At 51.8% G+C, this 21168-nt stretch overlaps 5 protein-coding genes across 5 annotated transcripts; 1 reads left to right on the forward strand and 4 right to left on the reverse strand.

Annotated features, from left to right (window-relative positions):
* Positions 1-2536: 2536 nt before the first annotated feature.
* Positions 2537-3255, reverse strand: M409DRAFT_22478 (uncharacterized protein; the record flags this gene model as incomplete). The annotated part of the gene is made up of 3 exons (XM_033806353.1): positions 2537-2676; positions 2789-2977; positions 3027-3255. 3 exons carry the CDS (start codon positions 3253-3255, stop codon positions 2537-2539), a joined length of 558 nt encoding a protein of 185 aa, XP_033667930.1.
* Positions 3256-4580: 1325 nt separating this feature from the next.
* M409DRAFT_66134 (uncharacterized protein) lies at positions 4581-5772 on the forward strand (the record flags this gene model as incomplete). Its single annotated transcript, XM_033816803.1, has 3 exons — positions 4581-4909; positions 4962-5431; positions 5537-5772. The coding sequence occupies 3 exons, from the start codon at positions 4581-4583 to the stop codon at positions 5770-5772; spliced, it is 1035 nt and encodes a 344-aa protein (XP_033667931.1).
* A 1349-nt stretch (positions 5773-7121) lies between these two features.
* On the reverse strand, positions 7122-9868 carry M409DRAFT_54257 (uncharacterized protein; the record flags this gene model as incomplete). Its single annotated transcript, XM_033812652.1, has 14 exons — positions 7122-7346; positions 7521-7556; positions 7613-7711; positions 7773-7925; positions 7992-8153; positions 8271-8510; positions 8562-8574; positions 8631-8686; positions 8738-8836; positions 8887-8974; positions 9028-9042; positions 9122-9218; positions 9278-9557; positions 9644-9868. 14 exons carry the CDS (start codon positions 9866-9868, stop codon positions 7122-7124), a joined length of 1788 nt encoding a protein of 595 aa, XP_033667932.1.
* A 984-nt stretch (positions 9869-10852) lies between these two features.
* On the reverse strand, positions 10853-13490 carry M409DRAFT_54258 (uncharacterized protein; the record flags this gene model as incomplete). The annotated part of the gene is made up of 3 exons (XM_033812653.1): positions 10853-11220; positions 11442-12201; positions 12237-13490. 3 exons carry the CDS (start codon positions 13488-13490, stop codon positions 10853-10855), a joined length of 2382 nt encoding a protein of 793 aa, XP_033667933.1.
* A 467-nt stretch (positions 13491-13957) lies between these two features.
* On the reverse strand, positions 13958-20512 carry M409DRAFT_66135 (uncharacterized protein; the record flags this gene model as incomplete). Its single annotated transcript, XM_033816804.1, has 3 exons — positions 13958-13977; positions 14044-19897; positions 20015-20512. The coding sequence occupies 3 exons, from the start codon at positions 20510-20512 to the stop codon at positions 13958-13960; spliced, it is 6372 nt and encodes a 2123-aa protein (XP_033667934.1).
* Positions 20513-21168: the final 656 nt, after the last annotated feature.

Here is a 21168-nt window from a genome sequence, read left to right on the forward strand (position 1 = left end):
GCAAGCTATATCGACCAGGGCAAAGCAGACTTATTGGATCGCGATACTATGATCAGAACTGTTCCTCCAATCTCCGCGCCCAGTGACAAGAGCAACGAAGCGTTTCGGGTTGGGACCTTGTCAGCGAGGTATCCAATCACAGGACCAGCGATCATGGCGAAAACGGTGTGTACAGATGACAAAAGACTAGTTGCAGCCTGCGTCTGTCAGTTGTCGGCGTTCTAACGAAATTCTAGCGTGCTTGGCAAGATGGGGACGATGTAACTGCAGATGAAGGTCGCTGCTTGTATTTCAGTCTGGTAACGCTTCGCAAAAGAAGGGTCGAGGGTGTCAAGCCTCACCTGAGAACAAAGCAATTGCAACGCGGCAAATGATGTACCATCGCGGAGAACGCCAGCGATAGCCCAGTGGTACTTTGACGTCGAAGGCCATAGTTCAGCTGAAGATAGGGGCAGCCTATGATGGAGACGATCTGCTGAAGTAGTCAGCGGTTCACTGCAATCGAAACGTACCGTCAAGACGAGCAAGAGAAATAGCACGATGTTCTAAGAACGAAATCAAAGAGATGCCCTTCAAAGTCCGCTTGTCCAACCTCACGTGTCAAAGGACAATGCCATACTATGGTGGAACAGCCTGACAAACGACAAAGCAGACCGGCCAGCAATAGGCCTTTGACCGATTTGAAGTCAATTTGCACGTCCGCCCAATGCCTGTGACATAACCCTCCGTGGCGATCGCCCAGAATCATTGGCATTGCCACTTGGACAAGGGGCGTGGCGGAGCTGGAAGAAGTAAGTCGTGCTCAGCCCGCGCAACAAGATCTCTTACGAGCTTTTATCGTGGACCGTTATAGCCCCACGAGAACCAACGTGAGCCAACGGAAGAGATTTTGGTCTACTCAACGGCGGTCTGAGGCTACTGCGCGCGACAAAAATGCAAAATCAAGTGGTGTTGGCGTCTCAGGCATATTCTTTGAGTGTTTGTGAGATTACCTTGACCATCGACAAGAGGGGACTGGTTCTGGAACGCCTCAGTGTGGCATTGAGCTACCGTAATGTAGGGGCCCTCTCTGCGGTCTATAACCAGCAAGACATACTCACTCGCCCACAGCAGGCTCGCCGTGAAATCAAAGTGTGGGCCATCAATTTCCGCTCTATCGTCTTTGTTTGTCTACTGAGAGCAGCATCATACCTACTCTATTCGAGCCTAAGCAAGACCACCAGACAGAGTCCTCACAAGATATAGTCACCTGATTCTCCAAACTCCTCCCTCCGCATTCGTCGCACGAGTGATGTACAGCGTTTGGTTGAAAATCGAGCGGCCCTGCCTTCAGACCAGCCAAAAATCATCCAGCTTAGACGAGTTCGTGCTCAACCATTACCAACCCATCACCTCATGAGCATGCGTTTCCGCGCCTCCGGAGTATAAAAAGCCGTGGAATTTCAGACACACCTTAAGTCCTATCTTCGTCATAAGGAGACAGAATGAGCATAGCATTCCCGAAAGTCCGCTCGAGATTCTGGAACATATGCCCGGCTGGGCGTTTGCTTAGGCCCGAGAGATGGATGGCATATTCTTAAACGCAGAAACCCTGGGCCCAACGGCCGGCTTTTGAAGACTGTACCTACTACACCTCGAGTATCTCGAGTATCTCGAACTTGTAATGTAGAGCTTATAAGATAGTAAAACTCGAGCTATAGTATTGCTATATACCGAGTAGTCTCCCTATATGTTAGTATGTTATATAACATATTATATAGCTTATAATCTAGACGTACTTTTCGCGCTCTTTTTGCCCTTATCGTAAGGAAGCTGAAACCGATATTAAGATTAGAACTTTAGAAAAATACATCCTCGAATATTATAATATATGCTTAATGTTTTTGCTCTAAACTTCGTAGACTTCGAGGTTTGATATTTATAGATGTACTATAAAATTTTTTGCTATATTAGTAGTCGGGTTATCGAGGTATACTCTCGTAGTTGTAGTAGTTGTAGTCTTGAAAAGCCGGCCGTTAGGCCCCGGGTTTCTGCGTTTAAGAATAGGCTGTCGATGCGCAAGCCACACATGCCTAGATCGCCCGATTAATTGCCTCTTCTGTGAACATCGATCAGGTACAGGTTGCAGTTGACCTATCTTTATGCAAGCCGGCAGCAACACAGCTAGTTACAAAGTGAAGTTCATATCCGCTCAGATGAAAGCTCTACCGGGGACCTTATCTCCGAGCCAGCCATCTCCGCCTTTGGCACGTCTCTGGGCACTTCCTGTTGTAGGGTCTTCGGATCAGAGAGACCCGTGGTACGATTCGGCACCATGCCTTGCTCTTGTGGGTCAGGGAAAGGTTGCGACATACTGTCATGACTTTTCCTGTAGCGCCACATGTACCACACAAGCACAGCAAGAAGAACGCCTCCGGCAGCCGCTCCAACCGCGACACCGGCAATGGCACCACCGCTGAGTTGTGATGATGCTGATGGAGCGCTCGCTGCAACAGCACTGGATGTACTGGCGGCGATTTCGCTGGTAACAGAGCTGCTAGAAACTGATAGCGAAGACGACGAAGTTGTTGGTGACAGGGCTGCCGTGGACTTTGACAGCTCTAGCGATGCAGTAGATGATGCCGTCGAAGCTCCAGAAAGGGTTCCCTGTGACAATCCCAGGGAGTCCAGCGCGGTCTGTTGAATATTACAGCGCACCCATTTTGTGGTGGTATTGTAGCCTAGCTTGTCAGCCTTGAGTCATGTTCACACTACCTGATGCGGTTTGACTCCATCGACAACTGCATACCTTTTGCACACGTAGTGTATTGCGGACAACAGGCCTCGGAGACGCCTTCTATCAGATCTGAACACGACACAGCGCCTGGTTGGCCGCACGCCGATGCTAAGTCGGCATAGCATCCTCCATCCGCGGTGCAGCACCATCCTATGCCTAGGTCTTGCTGGCAAAGTGGTACATTCTGACTTGGATTGACACCTTCTCATAAATGAGCGACAGTCAACGCGTTGAAGCGGAAAGGTCTTACAACATAGGGTCGTGCCCGGCGTGCAAATATTCGCGCTCCATCCAGTCCCGAAAGCATCCGTACAGCTGTCGCGCTTGAAGATATCGCTGCCGGAGATGAAAGAGCGATTGCTGTCGTAAACGATCTGATTCATAAGCTGCTCGTCGTCGTCCGGGTTGCGCTTACTCGATGCTGATACGGTGAGCCGTCTGAGGACCGAGTACAACAGCTGACTCAAATCCCGCAACATGACGAAGGGAGGCACAAATACGGCCAAGGCTGGACGACAGGAGCAAGAAGGGTATTTCTGTGCACACGAGAGTAGACAGTGGGCCGAGAGTGGCCGCAGCATTGGGACTCGCCTTGGGCGGATCACTGATTAGTTGATTGCAAGCCTCATCCCGTGCAGTTGCCACCAACCTGTGCCGCCGCAGTGCGTTCGTGCGTGCACGTCTGTTGGAATGGTGGATCTTACCGATGTCGGTTAACCGTTCTAGTTATATATAGATAATTCTCTGCACTGTAGGACTAAGCGATTCAATCATGGCTTCCAGTTCCTCACCACTGTGGCGCTGTTGAACCGCGTGCTAATCAAACATGCAGGCCGATCCACTTTAGTATAAACCCCAAATGCAACGAGCTTCGGCGGTTCCCCCATCTGTATCTGCATCTGCCACTTGCCCTCGCCTTGATTCTGCTCGCAGCAGGGATCAGGTCACCGTCACCGTGAACGCCGCTCCTCGAGAGCTCGTGATTCAAGGTATCGGAAAGATCGACCGCCGCGACAACACAAATTGTTGGCTGCGGCGACACAGTGCATAATGGTGCCTGTGCTGTTGACGCTGTGCGAGGTATGCATCTTGTAACACAGAAAATGACTCTCGATCGCGGGGAATAGTCTACACATGAGAGACGAAAACATTCGCCGACGCCGAATTGACCTTGAGAGCGATGGAAACAAGGCTGCGATGTGGCGTCAATGAGCCTGGGGCACCACGTGTCTGAATCCCTTATCGGACGGGAAAGCCAGCCCCACGGCAACAGCAAAGATGCTACGTAGAATCAAGACACGGGTAGTTGAAGACCGTCGTTTCAAGCTGGATTGTGTGCTTCTATCGTCATGTCATTGGAGTCTTTGAGCGATTCGTTCGACACTGGTGCATGCGCTAAGATCGACTGCACCAATCAGTAAAGTCTGCTCAGCAGGGGCGATATGCGGGTCGACACGTACGCGCCGCACCACGGACACGGGACGGGGCGAGCTTGCTAGTGACATGATCAGCGTTCTGTTGTCACTCCCAGGTGTGGGGGTACTCAAAGGTAGACTGCATCCGTGCCTGCGGGTAGTGAGGCTAGATCCGCATCTGTAGGTAGGCGCGCGTGCGGGCGCATATGAACGAGCCTAATAGCGCACCTGGGAGGCAAAGCGATCATTAGAAGTCCACTCACGGGCGAACTTCTCGCTTTTAATCGCTTTCTTCGCTGCGCCAGACAGCAGTGCCATGTCCTTTTGAAGTTCATTCGCGTGACATGCTGGAGCACGTATCCTGCCACTCTCAACCTCAGGCCGTAGCCATGCAGACTTGGTCGCAGGTGCTTGGAAAGCATCCTCGACGCTTGAAGAACTTTTGGCTGCTGGTCATCGGTCTCTGTGCGGGCTCTGCAATCACAAAAATCCTCCACGACCAATGGACCGCATGGGATGCTCCAGATACAGTTCAACATACTGCGCCATACAGCGACCGCCAAGATCTTGCGCTCGTCGTGGCCAGTCAGTCTGGGGATAATACCACCTGGCTGGACTCGTTCCAAAACTGGTCAAAGCACATATATGTCACCGATGATCCCACCGCCAATCTTACAGTGCCCGCGAACAGAGGACGCGAGGGAATGGCGTACTTGACGTAAGTCTACAGCTTCAGGAATGCGGAACGTAACGCGAAGCTGACCTGTTAGATACATAATAGATAACTATGAGCAACTTCCACGCACCATCGTCTTCTCGCATTCGAACAGGTATCAGTGGCACAACGACGATCCGTTCTATGACGGCCAGGCTGTGCTTCGGCGACTCAACATATCACATGTCATCGGCCAAGGCTACGTCAATCTGCGTTGCGCCTGGACTTTGGGGTGCCCCGCCGAGATCCATCCCGTCAGCGACGCGACCGCTCCGCCGCCCGCCTCTGATCCTGGCTCTAACGATGCAAGAGCCGGGTCCTTTTACAAACAAGCGTTCCAAGAGCTGTTTCCTGATGTGGATGTTCCAGATGTCATTGGATCGGCCTGCTGCGCGCAATTCGCTGCGACGGCCGAGGCGATCAGAGCAAGGCCCAAGACGGACTATCAACGATTCCGGGAGTGGCTTCTCACAACGTCTCTACGGGATGACCTCAGTGGGCGAATACTGGAGTACTCATGGCACAGTAAGTCGGCCCATGCACCGGCTCTTGGCCCTGCCCATAGCCACGATGTTTCCCGCTCGGACGAGTGCCTTGGCAGGACTAGTTGAAGAATCTGACACGGTGTAGTGATTTTTGGCAAAGAGCCCGTCTTCTGCCCCGACGCTAGAAGTTGCTACTGCAAACTCTTCAACCTGTGTGGTCTGCAATGCGAAGAACGCGGCCTTTGTCGCGCGGCATACACTTTGCCTACATACTCTACGCTTCCAGCAGGATGGCCAGATGTGGATTGGGATGACAATCGACGAAATGCCACGGCCATGATGATCGAATACGAGTCCAAATACATGAACGGAGCTGAGTAAACAATTCCCGTCTGAGCACGCCAGCGATCCCCGTTCCATGTGAATCTCGTTCATGTCGGGTCGACGAACGGCGAGGAGTGCCTGGCAGACTCGACTCGGCAGCGACAGTCGCCGCATGACCGACACCTTCAATTCCCTAGCGACGGTCTTTGAAGAGCGCCATTCAAGGGGCCATTGACAAAAGATTATGGTTGATGTCTCGATACTCCCCGACTCGACCATTCGTCAGCTAGTTTTGGCCTGCACATTGCACGAATCTATGCCAGAAAGGAGGTACAACGACGGTCTGTGACTAGTCTCAATTACTACTTTTTCGAGCTAATGACCTTGTTAACGAATCTGGGCCTTGGAAATGCCTGCATTGAGTTAACGCACGCGGTAGTGCCAGTTGTCGATTATCTTATCGACTAAGTTAGCTGGGACTCGATTATCTCCTAAGAAGAAGTCCTCACAAACTATCTTCTAGGTTACCGGACTGCTTACCCTAATCTCTACACCGTGTATAATTCACGAACGGCTGCTGCGAAAGCGAGGGTGTCACTTATCAGCTTCACCGTTAATAGCATCGCATCGGATAAGGTCGCGGCGAGGATTCATAAGACTTCGCGATTTTGGCTCATCAGTGGAGACTGTTAGTTACCTCGCACTACCCTGGATGTGCTTAGGCTTGCGGGTGATTAGGTGGTTCGAGATAGTTCGAGTGAGCTTAGTTCGCTACAATATTGTGAGCAAATTGCAAGGATTTATATTCGTGCTAGAGGAGGTAGTTCGAGCAATAGAACGATGAGATATTCTAGGAAACGACCGAAGTATCCCCTACAGAATACTCCCGGCAAACTTATACGTAGAATAACAACACTTATAAGCGTACTACAGCTCCACCTCCCACGATCTACGACGAATCCTTATAATCGAATTCCTAAACATCCTAATTACATACGACTTCCTGGATGGGTGGACATGGTACATGCCTCAGGCATAGACGACATGTCTGCGGGTCCGAAGCGGTTTTTTCAGGCTAGAGATTCTAAACGTTGACGTTGAACAAGTCTGAGACTGGTGGGCAGCTCTTTGTAAGGGCGAAACGTGCGGCAGCCAATGCGAGGAAGAGGAAATGAAGCATCGTAGTGGAGGATCGTGGATACCGTGTAAGTCACATCTTGTGTTTTGTAGCTAAGTGGACATATACTCCCCTTCTCAGAACTGGGTCGATGGACGTGAATCGCGTATCGTGTTTCGCAGCCCGGCATTGTAGTGAATGAAAGTCATGCTTTTCACAAGATCAAAAGTCCTCTCTCTTTCTCTCCTCTCTCTTTCTCTCCGCCCCCTACCCAATCGTTTTGCAAGCATTAGCCCAAGTTATTCTGCACAACAAACTTGGCCTTGTCGGACGGGGTGTAGTATGGTGCATTCGCCCAATAATCGCAGCGCTGTCTGTCCATAACATCATCTCCAGGGCGATACGTGTTGTCGGGTACTGCAAATTGGCCAGGTCGACCAATGTTCATCACCTTGCGCTTATCGGCAGTATATCTCGGCCATATCTCAGTCTCCAATGGATTGGGGTTGACAAACTGCGTGAAGTTAAGAAGAGCCGATTGCCAGGTCCTTGCGAGCGCCTTGTCAAGCACTTGGTAAGATTTGAGATTCGGGTAGTAATACAGAACAGAATTAGTCAACCAAGATCTACGATGCGAACAAACCGAAGCGTTTCGTAGAGGCAAGCCTCTTGTTGAATGAGTACTCACAGTGTATGGAACGTCATGACCATGAACTGCAGGCACCTAACGCACAAGTCAATCAACTTTGCTCCGCGAGTCGCGCGCGCGATAGCACTTACAACGTTGAAGACGTATCGATACACGAAAAGAAGGTCAGGCGATACCCCTGCGCTCATAGCATCACCGAGCCAATACGTGTTACACCGAATCGCGAGGTCCTAGGTGCATGTTAATGCTTGCTGCAAGGTATATAGCCAACTGAAGAAGTTGGTAGCTTACGTTAAAGAAGTCAGAAGCCGTAAAGATCTGAGACTTCGGCTCCATATCGCCGGAGATTTTGTACTTTTTATCGACCTCAGCCAGAACAGCTTCGTTCGCCGACGGGAAGAGGGACTTGACATGCTCGCGAAGTTGAGCGTTGTCCCGTATCCACTTCGCCACAAACATCAGTTAGGCGCACATCGCGGAACGTTTGTTGAGAACTGGGAGCAAGCTTACCGGAGGAGTGAAGAGCAATCCATCAAATTCTTGATGCCCAAGCAGGAGGCTGATACCCTTCCAGAAAGAGCCCTTCTTGAGTAGCTTCCCAGGCAAGTCTGGTACGAAGAAATTGTCAATCGTAGGGCCGAACCGAAAGCCCCCGTAACTGCTGCTGTATGTCTATTTCCTCAAATAAATTAGCATATGCCAAATCTAGATCTCACTCGGCACATCGCCGAGGGGGATCCCCTAACGAGTGATTTCACAAGGAGTGGGCGAGGACGCAGAACGACGTACCATGTTGGCATTGGCCCACATAGGTCTCTTGGTGTCTTTTTGGACCAGCTCGTCAAGTGTACTGGCGTTGCTCAGCTTCAGGAACGTCTTGTAGTTGATATCGTCCACAGTGACGTTGGGCTGTGGGAAGAAAGCCGGACTGTGTAGGATTGCCTTGTTGAACTTGGGCTTCAAATCTTTACTTTTCCCGCCCCCTGCTGTAATGTGGTGCAGGATAGACGACGCACCTGCGCCCTGGCCCTATTTTTGGTTAACGATTAAGTTTCATTGTCTACAACCCGAGCACGGTACCATCACTGTCATTCTGTATCGAGGTAAGTATTCATTATACGGGTCAAAATCAGTCGAACATTGATGTACCTCTCGGCAGTTCCGCCAAAGTCCCAGATGTAATCCAAAACCCAATCAATTGCATGCTGCCAAATCAAAGTCAGCGATGCAGTGATATTTCTCCGGCAACCTCATACCTTTTGGTCCCACAGACCTGCATTGGGCGTCCCATATTCATCCATCAGATCCCCACCACCAAGGAAGCCGAACGCTCCCAGTCGGTAATTGAATGCAACCTGTGAAGTGATTTGAGCCAGGGCGGTGGGTCTCCGCTTGGAACACTTACGTGGATAACCCCAGTATTTTCCTCATTATCTGCAGTCTTCAGCAAACTCTCCGGGTTACCGATGTCGTCCTTTGAGCCGGAGATGTAGCTTTCACGCAGTTTGAGTAAGAGCAAATGGATGGGGCGACAATGACAACTCACCCGCCGCCATGTATCCTGGCAAATTATCAGTTTGTGTCGATGCGAAATAGTGCCGAGAGACGATGCTTTGGCACTCAGTCTTCGCTATACGTACCAGACGAGAACTGCAGCCGAAAACCGCCCTTTCTTTCCCCGACAATCCCACACATGCTTGGGAACAGATATGTCAAGCAGTAGACAGTCCTCGCTCGCTACAGCGATTTAGATCAGCGCTAGAACTATCCGCGTCGATGACTGAATGTCTACTTACACCGCGGATCGAGTTCTTGTTTCGGGTTGAGCTTCTCATAGTCGTCGACGTTGATCTTCTTGGTCCACTTTGAGGGCAAGGCCGGAATCAGCAACATATCTTCGATAAACTCCTCAGCGGCAGGATACCATCCAACCTGATACTGGGGGCATATCGCACTCCTGGAGCCGTCGTTCTTGGTCTTATTGTACTCAGGGGTTCCAGGACGCGCAAACCGATTGTCACCAATAGGAGGGGCCGCATATGGGATGTTTGAAAACTTGACAAATTTGCCATCTTTCTGTATACTTGTAAGTGTTTGTATGATGCATGAAGGAAATAAAGTTACGATAGGAAGCCTTGGTGAACTTGGTACCCGAGATCTACCTCATACTCTCCAAGGGCATGGCTGTTGGTCTGCGGGAACTTCTGGCGGAGGCGTTCTTTGTGTTGAATCGAGTCTGGAGAGCTGAGCGCATCTGTCCGTTGTCGTCCACGCTGAGCAGCGTCGATATAGATGGAGCAATCGGCATTATTGAGGTCACGGTACACTCTGCTAGCGAATACGCCGCTGAGTGCCAATAATGGCAAGAGACTTGTGCAACTTCTCATTGCTAGATGGTGGTTGTTGACAGAGATTGGGAGCTTGCACGAACTTGCGGGATCACTGCTCGATTGACGGTCAAATAGATCATACTAAGGACACAACAGCTTCCACGAAGTCCCGTCTCCATATACGTCACGATACAGCTGTTGAGGAGGGGCGTGATTGAAGCGCGCGTAGCCAGCAGCTCGAGGTTTCAAGAGCGAGGGTATATGGGCCATTGGCTTCCACTTAGCTCTGCATCTGCATCCAGGCATGGTCGTTCTTAGACTAGGCTCGCCTATCCCAAGAGATCACCCGCAGATGGTCACAAGTCTCGAGCGGTCTTGCAAAGGTTGTATGCAGCTTTGCGGCGAGACGGCGCAGCTCGTCATTGTGTGTGGTTTTGCATTGACCAAGGCAGGTTAGCTCGATGCAGGACCAACTCGCTCGCCATCCCTAGCCGGTCTCCCCGGCTTGCTAGTATGGCTCAGCCAAGGCTGATTTCTCAGGGCAGCTATGCCGTTTTGGGTTGAGGCTGCAGCCTTCGACAATGTTCAAGGGTCAGCACGGAGAAGCCACAGGAGAAGCCACAGCGAGAAAAAGTATGCGAATCGGCCCGTTCTGCACGCCATCCATCATGGCAGTCTGCTGTATCGGGACAGTGTTGTTGCTTCTCAGCCAGCGTTCTTCGCTTTACCTGCAGACCAAGGCCATTGTGGCAATTCCAGGTCCAATTCAGGCGAACGAACTTTAGAGTGGGATCGCAAACAACGCCGTCTTCGTCAGCACAGACAGCCGTGTCACTCTTGCCTTAAGAGTCGAGACCGCTGGTGCCTCTATGTGGAGCAAACGACAGCCAATCATCCGGAGCACCTTATGAAAAATCATGGGATTGGCACGCTCAGCGAGTGAGAATGAGACCCAGGAAGAGATCCGACTGGTACGGGTCAATTGTGCCCGCCCATAGCTAGAAGGCCCGCAGGTGTTTTAATGTGCGTTTGACGTTGGCTTCAAGAGCCGTAGTGTGTACTCCCACACCGCTCTCCGAAAGTCGCCGATATTCCGATCCACGTCTTCTGAAAGTCGATGCACCGTCGGACATGCCAGCTTCGACTCCGTTGTAATACCATCTGGTATATCATCGAACAACATATCGTATGGAACTGCTCCGTAAACTTTGAGGGTGGACAAGTACCAGGTATCGGCGAGGCCTTGCCAATGCGGTGTTTGTCGCCGAAAGAATTCACCTCAGCTGAGAGTGCGTGCAAGGCATCGCCGGGATTGAACGAATCGCCGGAAGCAAGCGTGCCAATTTGCTTGACATTGTGGGCTGCGCGGGTAGAGGCCTTGGCTGGAACTGTGTCGCGATCATAAAGGCCTGCCACATTGTCGTGGCGTGCAGGACAGGATGTTGAACGAGCCTGTGACCGGTGGACAACCTTCGACAGAGGCTGAGATTACCATTGCCAAGATCACCGGGAGAATACACGCCTATCGATGCGCAGCATCCGACTCCAGATCGATGACAAAGTCAGACCAGCCAAACATCCTCCACCTTCCTTTCATGCTCCCTCATCCACCTCCCATCCATCACCTCACAAACATAAGCCACCCCAATAAGCACAAACCGCCCCTCCCCACGCCTCCGCACCACAAAAGGCACCGCAAGCCCAGGCACAACCCAAACCTCATCCCCTCCCCGAGCGAACCTCGGCACCAGTCCCAAATGGCTCCTTGAAGTCCAACATAACCGCCTGTTGAGCATCGCATTCCGAAACGCCCGCTTCAGATTCTGGAACGTGCGGCCGGGCTGTCGTTTGCTCAGGCTCGAGAGGGTGAAGTAGCCTTTTGATTGCCGGGGGGTGTAGATTTGTTGTGGAAGTGAGGGTTTGCGGCCTGTGGTTTCGTCGCAGAGCAGGCTGAGGATCTCGATGTATTCTTTGGGGAGCTTTTGCATGCCGGAGCGGTCTTTGCCTGCTACTAGCGTTGTGCAGAAGATGTCGAAGAAGTTGTTGACATGTGAGGTATCTTGTTCATTGACGAATAAGATTGCTTCTTTCAAGCCGGTATTGTGATTCATGGGATCTTGATTCGTCAATGACGCATCCGTGACGGGAGAGGATAGATCAACGATGGTGTCGAAGAAGGCCACTCTGAGTCCCAGACGACCCTGTTCGTCGGGTGTGTGGAATGCTGTCTTTATGTTCAAGTCCCCTCCAGCTTTGTAAATTGACAACACAGAACTCGTGGGTGCCAAAGAGATAGTCCGCCTTGGGAGAGACCAATCCACGACCCACGAAGGCAGATGGCTTAGCTCAGGGTCATGATCCACGGCGTCCAGTATCCGCGTCAGATCATGCTGTACGACGCTTAGATTCTCATCTACCATCGCACGCCTCGCAATCGTAGCTTGAACTTCCTTAATAGCGGCTGCTGTGACCTGATAGAAGAGGTCCTCATAAGCCAGTTCAGCAGTGACTCGCTCCCATTAAGTCCAAAGCACATGTCTCTGGCAGGCCTCATTTCAGCGGCGATCTTCAGTCCGGGGTTGCGTATGGCCCGGACACCACTTCCAACATGTGCATTCGAATCTTCAAACAAGTCGAGATGGTCAACACTCGCGCACTGCCCGCCGAAATCATCCCAAAGGACAGTCTCAGATCCAATCATAAGGAATAGGGAATGTGACAAGATCGCCTCCTGCACGATCCACGTCCTCTGAAACCACGCTCGATTGGAAAGCTTTAGGAGGCTTTCGAAGGTGTCTGCTTCTTCGTTCAGCGGGTGTCGAAGATATTCCAGCTCATCCTCAAGCAGATCTTCATCACGGCCCATCGTGGCTTCGTACAAGCCTTGAAGAGCTCTGAGCGCCCCATTATCAGGTTCGTCTCCAAGCCATGCGACGGTATTCCTCGCTTTCTTGTAGATGGTGCCCATGAGCTGCACCTGGGCAGTTTTATCGTCCAGACTTCGTTGATCGATACAAATCTGGTCAATCCACAGGAAGACGGAACTCGTTTCTCCACGCAAGCGCTTTAGGATAGTATCGACCGTCGCAGTGACTGCCAGGTCATGACTAGGCAGCTTGACCACGTGCAAAAACTCTCCCGATCCCCAGACATAGCTGACCGCAGTGTACGAGATCTTCTTCAACAACTGCATGGAGACGCCAAAATCCGCCCTGCGCCCAATCTGAGGCCGGTAGACACCGCTGGTAGGCCTAAATTTAGGATCTCCACCAACGAATTCCACGAGGTCCAGATCAAGGCTACCATGTTCGAAATCCAGATTGACGTAGTGCAGTCGGCCGCGAAGCTCTTCTTGCGATACTGCCGGAAGTAGTTCGAAGACTCGTGCCTCATTTCGCATTGTTGGGCGGTATGCATCAGCGGAGGCAACAGTCACCGCCTTTGGGCTTGGCTGTGATAGACCCGACTTGCGGGCGATGTACTGTTCGATCTGGAATGCCCAAATGGCCGAGTCGCCTGGTCGATCGTTCTTTTGATGATGATCGGTCAGTTCTTCCATGCTCGACACGACCTCGATGCCGGAAGGGTCCCTCAGTACTGGATAGGTATCGCGCAGCCAGAAGGGTATGTCGCGGGGTCTATCGCCGAACCACCACGAGTCAATCAGTTTGGATGCCATGTCGTGGAAAGGGTTCTGAGACAAGGATCTAGCAAGTTAGGCTGCAAAAAAGCCGCGAAGGCTCAAGATAGACTCGTCGTCAAAGCCTCAACATCGAAAGAGGGGAGGTTCTCTCAAGTTCTGCCTGTAAAAGAGCGTCAGGCACGATGAAGATCCCATTTCAGTCAAAAGAAAAAGGGTCAACACACAATCAGTGATGTGATGAAGATTACACGTCCAGACTCCCGTTCAAGTGAAGTGAGGACGGAACCGGTCAAGCAAAGTTCGTCGAGCTGATTGGAAGCTCAAGTGCAGCAAATATCTGCAGCCACAATGCACAGACGACAGACCTGCACTGCCCTCTTCAAAGACAGGCGCGTAATCAGTTTTTAATAGGAAGGTTGTGTTATTGGATGTGCCACGGGTATTCTGCTTCCGATTGAAGGACAGCTCTCCTCGTCACACTTCTCTACATGGTTATCATACTCTCACAAGAACGAACACCAACCTAGAACACAGTCAGTATCCAAAACACACTACCAATATCAAACAAATAAGGGCATAAAGTACTCACCAATATACATGCTCGCCAGCCGGAAATGATCCGTCGCCTGCTGGATCAAAGCATCCACATACCCCTCTATACTCAAAGGGACTGTCTCGCCCCTCAACAATCCCTTCAACTTCGTAGAGACGCTCTCAAGAATCTCAGACGGAGTTTCTGGCACTCCCGCCGTCGATCGCTTCTTCTTGTTACCGACGAAGTCTGTCGTCGGATCGTAAAGGAACGTCTCGAGCACTGTCATGAGCGTATCACGCTCTTGGCGCAGGAGTCCGAGTGTCAGTTCGCTGGACTTGCGGAAGGGGCCTTCGTGGCCGTATGGACCCATGGCATCTGTCATATTGTGTGTGAGGCGGAAAGGCACCAGTTCTGGCTTCTCGAACGTGAGACCTTTGTCGAAAAGGCAGTTGAAGTCGACGTGGAACACACCACCAGTGCTCTCTTCGAGGAGAATGTTCTCTCCGTGACGGTCGCCCAGGCCGAGTATATGTCCAGTCATGGACATGACTGCTGCTGAGCGTGCGTACCTCAACCGCGCGGCATACCACGCATCCGGCTCGGGGTATGTCTCGGTGAACCATTCATGGAGCAGAGGTGGGAATTGACACAACACCTTGTCTGCAAAGACATGTGCATGGTCTTGAGCAGACGAAGCCACGTCGAGGTCCTTCTTGATCTCGTTGTAGTTTGGTCGGATACCTTTGCGATTGTAGAGGTTCAGCAAGATGTCTCTTATCGGCTTGATTCCCTCAACCCATTCGATGGTACCCGACTCCTCACTTAGAGGAGTGACGGCATACGTCTTGATGTACAGTCGTCGCTTGCTGCTTTCCGTGTTGCGCTTCAGTGCTCGGTTGATGATACCGTTGAACTCCATCAGACGCTGGTCTTTTCGCAGATCGTCCTTCGGCTTGCACAGCAGTCCATATAATTTCCCGTCCGAGCCACGGACAGTGATCTTGCGTGGACGCTGGAGGGAGTTGAGCACCAGAACATCATCGGTAAAAGCTTGGATGGTGATCTTGTCCTGCGTAAATGCTTTGTGGCGTCGGATAGTCTCAGCATTGGCGTTACTCGGTGCAGACGCTGTGAGTGTCGCCTCGATAGGTACCACGAGATGACTTGGCGCCAGCTTGTGGTTGAAGTGTAGATTCTTCTGCAGGCTGACCTTCACTGCACGAGGTTCCACGGGCTGCTCACATGCTTGCAACAGCCCATCAGAGAGTCTCTGGCCCTGTGAGATGAGAGTCCGCAGGTCGGAGCCAGAATGATCGGCATTCTTCGGCTTGTTCTTGGGATCTTTGAGCTTGTTGAGAATCTCGGTGCCTCTCTCAACACGTCCTTTGTCTCTGGCTTTGACTACAGCCAAGAGACTCCACAGCGCTTGACTTGGATGTGATGAAGCAATCCTCGTCAAAATGTTACATAGCTGCTTCCAGACCTCAGGATGTGGATGCGTGATACGGGAGATCAGCTGAGGGAGCGCATGGTAGAACACATACGCCGGCACTCGTTCAAAGTACTTCTGCAGTTGCCTGTTGCACGCCTGCAAAGACTTCACACGCTTGTCGAATGTCCCTTGGTCTTCGTGTCGGTCTCGCGAGATTGAATTGTTTCCAAGCTCCAGCCAGAGCGTCAGGATTCTCGGAATAGTCTCATGCCAGTACTTGTTGCCAAACGGGATCGAGCGAAGAGAATTGTCAATAACAAGTTTCGTCATCTCGCCCGTCAGGTAAGTCTGCGACTGCTTGTCTCTTGGTTGCTCCTTTTGGGCGTCCATGAGCTTGCTGTAGTGCTTGCCGAGATAGTAGTGACCCTTTTCCCAGCGTTGGAAGCGTCTCGCTGCGACTTGATACCGATCAGTCATGTCTTTCGTCTGACTCTGTCCAGATGCATCAAGCCACTTGGCAAGTATCAGCAGCGCCTTTCCTGTGAGCGGGTCCTGTCTATGTCCATTTATTTCGCCAGATGCAGTGCTCACGCTAACACTTCCGTTACCCATGGCGGTATCTGGGTCAGCGTCAGGTTCGTTGAAGATGCCAGACTCGATCGCGGCCTCCAAAGACTGGATCGCCTGCCGCTGATGACCATCATGCCAAAGCAGTCTTGCTTCCTCGAGCTTAGCACCCCGATCTCCACAGTCGAAGGCTTTGAGCACCGCATTGTAGGCACTGCTGGTGTTCTTGGACTGGCGAGCGAGTCTCGCCGTTGTTAACCAGAGAGCTCCGGCATGTGCTTCCTCAAAATCTACCTGCCGCAATTTCACGACAGCGCGTCGTATACCAAGAACGTACTGCTTGTCCTGCACGTACGAGCCCATCGCGTTGAGACCATGCCTAAGGGACCTCAAGGTTGCAGGCGCTTGGCCAGGGTTGGCAGTCGCCAAAGCTTCAAGCTCATATAGGGCTTGCAGTTTGACCAATTCGCCGTGGCAAACGTGCAATGAATCGGTTCCAGCCATTGAAAGTCCTTCCGTGATGGACCTTCGCAGAAATCGGATTTCATTGAGGAAGTCGTCCCCTTCGGTGTTCACCACGCCAAGCAGCGAGCGTCCAATGCCAACGTTGAAAGCCAGATTGTCTTCACTGGATTGAAGAGTCAAGCGTTTCTGAAGGCCATGCATGTCACCAGTCATCCAACATGCTTCAGCTGCCATAGGAAGATGTGCGTCGATCACCGCACGGTGATGGTTGTCGTCCACTGCAGAGTCCACAAAACTATCCGCATACCTCAATAGCGGTGCATACTGTCCAGTCTCTTTCAAGCAACGCAGGACATGGTATTGCAGCTCAACGTCTAGAGGGTGATCCGCCAGGTTGAGCTCATACCATGCCTGGGCCGCAGTCCAGCGTCCTGATTTCGCATGGTTCATCGCTTGCTGCTCTTCGCTGATGATTGGTAGCTTGGCAGCGATTCCCTCCAATCCATCAGGCTCGTCAATCTGTGAGTATATGTCCTGCAGACGGTCGTACAAGGCTTCGTGTTGGTCAGTTAGTCGGCCAGAAGGAATGAGGGAACGCTCTTGTCGGATGTGTTGTTCCCAATGGAAGAGCGCTCGCGCGTACGATCGACACTCGACAGCCTGATTGGCAATGACATCTGCCGGTATTGAGTTGAGGAAGTTCTCGACAGTCTCGATCTGGCCCATGTCACGCAGCTCGTCAAATTCGCTAGGTGAGATGCCGGTCTTGTAGGCAGTATTCCTCGTCTCTGCCAACTCTTTTCTCTTCTCTCGCAGCCAAGTCGAGAGATAGTCTAAGACTGAGAAGACACTTTCACTGCAAAGACGAATACATTCTTGCTGCGATGGGACGGATGACGTTGCTTTCAGGACAGCCAGGAACTCAGCCGCCAATCCCTCTGCTTCCTTGACAATGCCTCCAATGACAACGTTGAGCACGATGTATGGCAAGACGAACCGGGCGACGGCGATGTCAGATCCCTTGACAGCTCTTGCCACGATCGGGAATGCAGCTTTTGCGTTATCGCCATTGGCCTTGAACGTCAAGTCGTACGTCAATGACCTCAGCCATTGAGCGTGGCTTGTCTCTGGAGAAAAGCCCGGGTACTGTCTGTTGGGTGCGCTGACAGTGCTGTTGCTGGTCACAACATACCTCGATGTAAGGAAAGGGGTCAAGGTGGTGCGGACGTGCTCCGGCAAATCGTACCAGCGTTGATTGGCATCTGGGGCTTGAGTGCTTCGGGGCCGTAGAGCAGAGAGTTCGCCAAAATTGCAAAACTGCAACAGCTCCTGGATAGTAAAGGCGAGAAACCCCTGAGCTCTCGAGTTGCTGACGGACTTGAAGGCCTTGACTAAAACATCTTCGAATAGAGCCATCACCCAATCGATGACTTCGTTCGCACGATCAAAGTTCGAAAGTACCAGTATTTGCCTCTTCTTCCTAGTGGCCTCCACGCGATTTGGATCGACTGAACCAACGATACCCAGCGCCTTGCCACACATCTCGGACGCTTTGGCATCGCTATTGGAATACTTGACAGTGACATCAAGCAGCGCACGGAGTAGTTCTGACAGGATTGCAGGCGGGTGCTCACTGGCTGCTTCATCGTGGATGAAGTCTTGCTGAGCTTCTAGGAACGGTACGAGCTCGGTGAGCGCTTGAAACACCACAGTATCACTGTCGACTCGAATCCGCTTGGTGAAAGCTCGGATGTGACTCTCCACGCTCTCTTGGTTTTTGAGGCGTTCAAACTCTGCAGCAAACTTCGACAGAAGCGAGATACCTTTCAAGGAAGGTAGTGTCATGATGTTCTCCTGCAGGACTGTGTTGTGCGTCTTGACGAGCTGTTCAATCATTCCATGCGTCTGCTGTTGTAGTTCTGGTGAAAGTGACGACCAATGTCTCGCAATGACTACAAAGGTCTCGTCGACGATGTCGACGATATCCTCGCTTGGAAGTAGAGGTAAGAGCGATAGCCACGCGGCGTATGCAACTCGACAGAGCTCAGGTTGCTCAAGTCCAGATTGGAGACAGGCACGGATCTGCGGAAGTGCCGTAGACACATTGCCTTTGGTAAGGAAGAAGATCTCAGCCATGGCCTTGAGGCATCGTATCTTCTCTGAAGTGGACTCTCCGCCAGATCCACTCTCAAGCACTGTCGAGAACAGCGTCAGAATACCAAGGATGTACCTTTCAAAGAAGGCGCTGACAGCACGACTAGATTTCGAATGTGCTTTGCGTTGACCAGGTGCGGCTTGCTCGATGTTGGCGAAAGTCTGAAAGGCTTGGTATGCTCGAGACTTCCTGCTTTCGCTCTCTTCACCGCAGTGCTTGAGAAGCTCACTGGCGACTAACACGGAATCAACTTTGATGAGTCCTGAAAGGTCGGTGTTCTTGAAGCCCTCATCGACCTCGGTGAGACACGCAAAAGCGGCTTCTTCGGTGTCGGGCCCAGATTGTGTGAGCAGAACCGTGAGAATCGCCGCGAGGTTGGTCCTAGGCTGAGCGCAGATGTCGCGGATAGACTTGCTACCTCGAGCATCGACAATTCTCTGCAAGATATCTTTCTTCTTGGTCAACACTAACGACGGAAGAGTATCGCGTTGAGTCATAACCAAGAAGCTGTTGATATCCGTACTAAGAAGATCGCAGAATTGCTGAGCTTTGTGCGGCTTCGAATTGAGATCCTGGACTATGGAGACCGCGATCGACCTCCAGAACGGTTGAAACAAGTCTGTCAGAGATTGATTCCTGGCGGCAGCAATGGTCTCAATCTCAGAAAATGCCAGTCCACATATCAGTGAGTTGGTATGGCCGAGGTAGTCGACTAAGCGTAGGAGGACCAGGTTGAGTTCTCTCTCTCCACATGAGAGGGCGACTTGGCCCCAAGCAGATATCAGCGTCTCCTGCTCACTCGCGATATCTCGGTCGGAAAGAGTGCGGAGATACTCCAGGGCTAGCTGACGATTCTGGTCTCGGATTGATTCGGTCACGTCGTCTTTGAGAAAGCATGGTAGCAGTTGCCCAGCAGCTATTCTCAATTCCCGAAGAGAGCTGTGCAGCGACGAGAGGCAATGCTTGCCAAATGTCGAGAGGCTCAGCGAGAAATACCGGGCTTCCGGTCTGGCCCTCTCCAGGCAGGCTCGCGCCGCGAGCAGAGACAGAACTCGGGGACGTTTGGTGTCATGTAGTTCCGGTAGCTCAATGAGGCGTATAACAGTCTCGATGGCTGCAGCGGTATTTACTTCGGCCAGATTTGCCAGCGTTTGCCAGGCAAGGCACTTGTCATCATCATTCAAAGACGCATACACTGATGGTGCAACTTCTGACATGGCTGATAGATCTGCACCATCGACACCCATGAGTAGCTTGCCGACTTGATGCTCGATAGATGATTTTCGATCCTTCGGCTCCACGGAGAGCTTGCGTCGTTTTCTCAGGCGTTGGCATCGCTGTGGTGCCCACTCTGGAGCAACGCTCAGCTCTTGGAAGGTTATCATCAGCTCGCTATCGCTCATGACATTGTCTTGGCGAAGCGCATCTTTCATAGCTGTGATGGACTCCGGTGCTTCGTCGTCTGTTTGGGAGAAGCGACAAAACCAGGTGGTGACTGGAATCCTCAGATCTTCGTGCAAGTCTGGCCAGGAAGTAGAGGTGGCAATCGAGAGCAGGGCAGGCCTTAGGACATCTTTGTAAGACTGGGCGTTTGATCTCAATGCTTCCATCAATGCTCTGGCCATGATCGACTGAACGGTCGGGGTGAGCTTGGAGGTAGCTGCAGTCTGAAGGAGGCAGACCATGAGAGGACGCCCCTGTGGTGCATGAAGAAGATACGCAAGCAGCTTCTCCCACGACTCGTTCTTTTCCAGCTGTTGTTTGAACTTCATCGCCAGTTGTTGAACCCGACGTAGAGACTCATCGTGCCAGGCATCGTTGAGCCCAGTAACTTGCACAAGCTCGAGAGCGACTGCAAAGGCTTGCGGAAGGTTGTGAATGGTGGTGTTAGTGCCCTGCGGCATGGTGATGCTGCCCTCTGAGTTTGGCCACAGTTTGCTCACGCTTCTCGCAGGCGGCAATTTGAGGCTCGAAGTGGAGCTGCTGGCCGGCAAAGCTTCAAGGCTAGAGAGAGTCTCTGTAATAAGAAATGAGTAAAAGTCCACTTACCATGGATATCTCGTCACATACCGTCCACACAATCTTGTATCACTTCTTGGACCGTTCTCGCTTGCTGCCAGAGATGTATGGAGGCCTTGAAAGCCGCAATAGCAGAGCTAAGCAGGCCTTTGACATCGCATTTCGGCCGTCCGCAGAGTGGGATGAGTGCAGCCAACAGGTCGAGAAGCAATAAAGGACCATCTTGGCTGAGCTGCGTTAGTAGTACATCAGGTTGCCTCTTGATCGTGATTCCAATCACAGCAATACTGTTGCCTGCCTGGTCAAGCAGTTCGTTGCCATCCACAAAGGGGTTCTGACTCTCCGCCGAGGTGAGTGGCGAGAGACATCCTTGAATCAGAACGCTGACGAGTTGTGCGTTGACATTGATATCAGTCTCCTGTGCAGCGGCTTGATTGTGTAGAATCTCCTGCAGGAGGTCCTGAAACGAAGGTGCTGGTCCCTGGGATGGTGCTTGGACTTGCTGGCTTGCGGCATTCCGAGTCTGATTCTGAACAATCTG

Source organism: Zasmidium cellare (assembly GCF_010093935.1).
Source record: "Zasmidium cellare ATCC 36951 unplaced genomic scaffold M409scaffold_16, whole genome shotgun sequence".
Taxonomy (NCBI): Eukaryota; Fungi; Ascomycota; class Dothideomycetes; order Mycosphaerellales; family Mycosphaerellaceae; genus Zasmidium; species Zasmidium cellare.